Source organism: Bicyclus anynana, chromosome 5, assembly GCF_947172395.1.
Source record: "Bicyclus anynana chromosome 5, ilBicAnyn1.1, whole genome shotgun sequence".
Classification (NCBI taxonomy): Eukaryota; Metazoa; Arthropoda; class Insecta; order Lepidoptera; family Nymphalidae; genus Bicyclus; species Bicyclus anynana.
Genome location: NC_069087.1, coordinates 2,050,083 through 2,055,974, shown reverse-complemented (window position 1 = coordinate 2,055,974; position 5,892 = coordinate 2,050,083). Strand labels below are relative to the sequence as shown.

Below are 5,892 nucleotides of genomic sequence, written 5' to 3'. Positions count from 1 at the left end.
AAACTGACTACGCTGTAGTCTGAACCGTTGATAAGAAGTGTGAAGCCTTCGAGAACGACACTGTAGCGAGAAAGTAGCACGTCGTACGTTATCTGTAGCTACCTAGTGCCTATACAATAAACGCATTACGCCAGTACCTTTACTCGCTTAAGCTGTCCAGTTTGACGACATCACCAATGGTGAATTTACCAGTAGACTAAGTAGGCTGAAGAAGTAGGCAGATTTTAGAGGGCGACCATTTGGTTAAAAAAACTTTCTCTTCAACAGAATTGATGTAAATGTAACGATAATTTTAATATTTTAGTCCTGTACGTCCTGTACGCCCTGTAAAGTTCTACTAAAATATTAAAACTTGCAATTTTATAAACACAATTTAAGGTAATTGTATTGATTCGATACATATCGAATTTCAGAGTTTGTAGGGGCTGCAAAAATTCTGGCAAATTTCTAAATCCGCCACTGGACATCACAGAAAACATAAATATGTACAAGCGAGAAGTTTTTATTTATTAGGTACACGTTTTTAGGGTTCATTATTATCTGCATGTCCAACTGTACGTCCTCGGCTTAGCCTATTAGCCTATGTTAATAGTCCTCTGTGTGGGCTTATCAACTATAATGCAAGTTCTTCTTTGCAGACGTCAGTCCCTCCCTGTCTTATCCCGGTTCGGGAATGTTGGGCGCAGACTGCGACGTGGTGGGCAGTACAGGCGCCGGCTCGCCTTGCAGCTGGGAGAGCGCGCAGCGTACGGCTGAGAGCGTCTCCGGTGTCGCCTTGCGTCCGCGCGGCGCGTGCGGACGATACGGACGCGACTGTCGCTCTGCTGTCGCGGTGGCTTCTAGGGACAATACGTCTATTTATTTATTAGATACACTATGATATTAGGGCAATTGTTTATTGAGATTGCTGTCACATTGTGCACATATCTGATATTAAAATTAACGTTATAAGGAATGATTATATACAACAGCAACTGTTGAGTATCTTGTAGGCCTTTACCGGTTCGAACTGACTCCTTTCTTCGAAACCGGTAATAGAGACTTTACAAACAATAAAACTTGAAGTTTCAAGAATACTACAAAGCCTATTTGAAGTAGAAAATTTCAATGTGAATATATATTTTTAGCAACCATTGTGATAGTGAAATAGCTCTTGAATAACAGTAGGCATTTAAATATCAAAACATGCATAGTCTGCGGTCGCAGCACAGCGCGCCCACAGCCACTCGTTGAGCTATGATCGTCATACGTACGGTTGACCGTCGGTCGCTCCCGGTCGGGCTCGTCCATCCTCTGGCAGCACGCGCAGAAGTAGCAGGGCGCGCCCACAGCCACTGGTTGAGCTATGATCGTCATACGTACGGTTGACCGTCGGTCGCTCCCGGTCGGGCTCGTCCATCCTCTGGCAGCACGCGCAGAAGTAGCAGGGCGCGCCCACAGCCACTGGTTGAGCTATGATCGTCATACGTACGGTTGACCGTCGGTCGCTCCCGGTCGGGCTCGTCCATCCTCTGGCAGCACGCGCAGAAGTAGCAGGGCGCGCCCACAGCCACTGGTTGAGCTATGATCGTCATACGTACGGTTGACCGTCGGTCGCTCCCGGTCGGGCTCGTCCATCCTCTGGCAGCACGCGCAGAAGTAGCAGGGCGCGCCCACAGCCACTGGTTGAGCTATGATCGTCATACGTACGGTTGACCGTCGGTCGCTCCCGGTCGGGCTCGTCCATCCTCTGGCAGCACGCGCAGAAGTAGCAGGGCGCGCCCACAGCCACTGGTTGAGCTATGATCGTCATACGTACGGTTGACCGTCGGTCGCTCCCGGTCGGGCTCGTCCATCCTCTGGCAGCACGCGCAGAAGTAGCAGGGCGCGCCCACAGCCACTGGTTGAGCTATGATCGTCATACGTACGGTTGACCGTCGGTCGCTCCCGGTCGGGCTCGTCCATCCTCTGGCAGCACGCGCAGAAGTAGCAGGGCGCGCCCACAGCCACTGGTTGAGCTATGATCGTCATACGTACGGTTGACCGTCGGTCGCTCCCGGTCGGGCTCGTCCATCCTCTGGCAGCACGCGCAGAAGTAGCAGGGCGCGCCCACAGCCACTGGTTGAGCTATGATCGTCATACGTACGGTTGACCGTCGGTCGCTCCCGGTCGGGCTCGTCCATCCTCTGGCAGCACGCGCAGAAGTAGCAGGGCGCGCCCACAGCCACTGGTTGAGCTATGATCGTCATACGTACGGTTGACCGTCGGTCGCTCCCGGTCGGGCTCGTCCATCCTCTGGCAGCACGCGCAGAAGTAGCAGGGCGCGCCCACAGCCACTGGTTGAGCTATGATCGTCATACGTACGGTTGACCGTCGGTCGCTCCCGGTCGGGCTCGTCCATCCTCTGGCAGCACGCGCAGAAGTAGCAGGGCGCGCCCGGCAGGCCGCAGCACAGAGCACCCCACAGCCACTTGTTGAGCGTGCTCCCCGCGCGTGACCACGCCGTCGGTCTGTCGTCATGGTCGTACACGAAGTCGCGGTTCATTACGGGCCTCTGTTCCCTAAAATTATTTTCTGATGGATTTATTTGCTCTAGGGCTTAACCTTCTTAATAAAACCGCAACAGGATCACCGGCAGAGTTAGAAAAACGTAGGGGGAACGTCTCCCTAAGAGCGTGTCCTGTATGACTCGCGCCTAAGATGGAGAGAGTCACGTTGCTGATTGGAATTCACTTCTAGGTAATATAAAAAAATCAGGGACCTAATTTCGCGCGTGAAGACGCTGTGCAGAGGTGGAGTGTGTTGCCAAGAGGGAATTGACTGCGCTTAAGTCATCGTCCGGGTCGTAAAGAGTAAAACTTAGAGTAATGATTGATTGATCTCCGCTGAACTGCGATCAATCTTTAATCTATAAAAGAAGCTCTCTTGAATCCACTTAAGTTAACTAAGCTTTTCGTAGATCTGGTTCGGCCTAAATAGATGTACAACGCTACTAGTACCAGTACAGCAGTACTAGTTACCTACCCGAAAATGCAAAACAATCAAGCCAGTTAGCATCATGATACCTACTAAACCCAATTCTATAGCTCTACTTCAGGACTTCATGAACAAGACTTACCAACGAGAAAGCTAGCCACTGTTCAGTAATAACCAATATGCTTTTTAAAGAAAGAGAGAGAAGCTAGCCTGTCTGTTATTATTGGTAAAATAGCGACATCTGTTGAAAAGCCTACTAACTACTTTGCTTAATAATCCGTCGATCAGAGAAAATTATATAACTTTTCCACTTTAGAAATGCCTGTCTAGATTGCACGGTCTTCTTTTCGTTCTCTTAACATCAGACTCAAAGTACTTATTTAATACAACCTACTTTACTTATTCTGGTTAAGGCATGGTCAATGCTACTTACTGGTTAGAAGCATGGCTGATATGTCCTGAAACTTTCAGTATTAAAAGTATTTGTTGTTTAATTCGTTAATTAGTTGTAATCCATTATGGTAGACAGGTGTACAAAGTGAATTTTATTTAATTAAGACTTGTTTTTATTTATTAATTAATTTGACAGCCACTAGATAATTTTAAAATCGGGTGACATTTTCTGTCATAGTGCAGCCAGTCAATACATTTTTCTAATTATCTATTAATTGTTATAAAATAACAATAGGTTGGTACGCCAAAAAGTTCAACCTATCAGTACACTTAAAACTCGACATCGTTATCCATCCAGGTATGATTAAAAGCAAGCCTACCTTCTAGTCTAAAGAAACTAAAATTTTTTTTAAAAATGCCCGGACCTAAAAATTCATAACTACTTTGTTATATTTGTTAAATTCATAACTTGTTTGTTGTTTTGTAAAGAAAGTAAAACTTTTCTTTACAATACAGACAACAATTTTACAATTTTCCGCGGAAGCCCCGAACCGTAAACTGAATAATGTTAGTGCTTCCAAATCCCTTGGATACAATAACCAAAACTGACGATAGTACCCAGGTCCTACAATCCCAATTATTTTGAAAATACTAACATAACTGACATGCAAAATTTTACTGCCCTTTTATCCACACGAAATATGAATATCCAAAAAAACCTGAAATGTATCATAACTTATAAGGAGTTCCCTTAACTGTCCTTCATCTTTATCACCAGACCCCTAATGTAGTCACAACCCATCTAGGTGGAAAGTTTTCATCAATACAAATCAATAAAGCCTAAATAAAGGTAACTGCTGTCAATCGTTGATGAGTTCCATCATCTGTGTTTCAACTTCATAATCAGACCGACTTCAGACCTTCATGAAATTGTAGTGTTATAAAATACCTAATGAAAAAATTAAAAAAAGCACTAGTGGTCTCTACAATTTTGGAAAGTTTCCCTCAATTTCTCCAGGATGTTATCAGATCCTGTCTGTCTGTCCAGAAGTTGGTTAAAAGGGATAATACCATCCAATAGATTTGTAATACGTCAGGTGTTTTTCAATCTATGAAATGCAAGACATCAAGCATTACTTTACTTTTAATTATACCTCCTAACGCCACTTGATATAAATTGATATGTTGTGAAATATCGGGCCCTTAACCAGGTGTCCAGCTTGCCTTCATCCTTGATAATCCACCTCCGAGAATGGTAGATCTTCCTTTGTGCAATACTAAAAAGTGGTGCCACTAGAAGGTTCATAGCATGATCCAGCAAAACAAAGTCGTGTCTATACAATAATGTTCTTTGTGAAGTAAGAACTCATCGCGGAAAACTTAACATCCAAGTACAAGTACCTACATATCTCACATAGTAAAATTAACAGAGATTAATTGCAAAGCTATTATTTGCCGAGTTAAGAGCTGAAGCGCCCGCACGAAATAACTGCTGACTTCCACTTCGACATTAGCGTGACTAAACTGACATATCCCGGGCCAGGGCTCGAGCGATTCGACGAGCGGGCGGAGCGACGAGCGTGGCATGACATTTATTTCAAACAAGCACTTGTGAAATCAAGCCCAGCTGATTAAAGTTACTCTACTAGCATTTCAGAGTCGGCAAAAAAACGGTAAAATAAACGCGAACTCGTATTTTCACTGGTAAAAAATAATGAACTGTCTTGTTTGTCTGTACCTAACCTATCTCGCCATTTTGCATTACTTATTTCTCGTATAAATTTATGATTTTACAATTACTAAATTCACTCATGTCTGGTTTATTTATGCTTCGAGAAAGGATTTCACTTTTTATACTTGTTCTCCACGACGGTACGCAAAGTGCAACTTGAAAATTACTTTGACAAAGTAGAAGAGCTCTTTACGACATCTCGTCGACAGAAAATACGCTATGTTTATTTGTACCGCCAAGCATCTGATATTAATTTGAAAGGTATGATCACAGGCACGTGAAGCTTAAAATTTCAAAATTGTTGTGTAATATTCAGTTGTAGACTTTACCAATCTGCTTGTTCCATTAACGGCCTATGCATTATTACTACCGTTAAAGCGACGAAGCCGTGGCCCTGGGGTTAAGTCACGCCTCTCAATCGTAGAACCTTGGCAACGCACGAAGACCTAATGACAACCATCCAAACGTACTACTCCAAGAGCAGGTGGTAACATCGAAGAACACATCGCACCTATCTTCTATCCCGTCGCACCCATAATACGCATCTCTATATTACATAATGTTTATTTGATACAGTGCGACAGGTAACTCAAAACCCAGTTGTCAAGCTGAGGATTATAGCTAAGAATTATTATTGTCTTTACGATACAATCATTATTAATTAACCTACAATCCTTCCGTCACCCAAACCCATCTTCCATCTTAAACAGCATCCTAACATCTAATGACACCTCAGTGAAGTGCTAATATGTCATTGAATGAAAAAATCCTCCCAAGATGCAGTGAAGAAGGTGATCCAGTGAGGGTTTTAG

At 44.1% G+C, this 5,892-nt stretch overlaps 1 protein-coding gene across 1 annotated transcript; it reads right to left on the bottom strand.

The window, feature by feature from the left end:
• Positions 1-504: 504 nt before the first annotated feature.
• LOC112056406 (uncharacterized) lies at positions 505-2,540 on the bottom strand. Its single transcript, XM_024096836.2, has 2 exons — positions 2,344-2,540; positions 505-839 (listed from the first exon to the last, which is right to left on the bottom strand). The coding sequence occupies exons 1-2, from the start codon at positions 2,522-2,524 to the stop codon at positions 658-660; spliced, it is 363 nt and encodes a 120-aa protein (XP_023952604.2). The 5' UTR covers positions 2,525-2,540; the 3' UTR covers positions 505-657.
• Positions 2,541-5,892: the final 3,352 nt, after the last annotated feature.

Excerpts from the sequence above, each read along its gene's own strand:
- LOC112056406 (XM_024096836.2), bottom strand. The coding sequence starts at position 2,524 with ATGAACCGCGACTTCGTGTACGACCATGACGACAGACCGACGGCGTGG. Across the intron at positions 840-2,343 it reads GGAGCGACCGACGGTCAACC|AAGCCACCGCGACAGCAGAG; the intron begins GTACGTATGACG and ends TATTGTCCCTAG.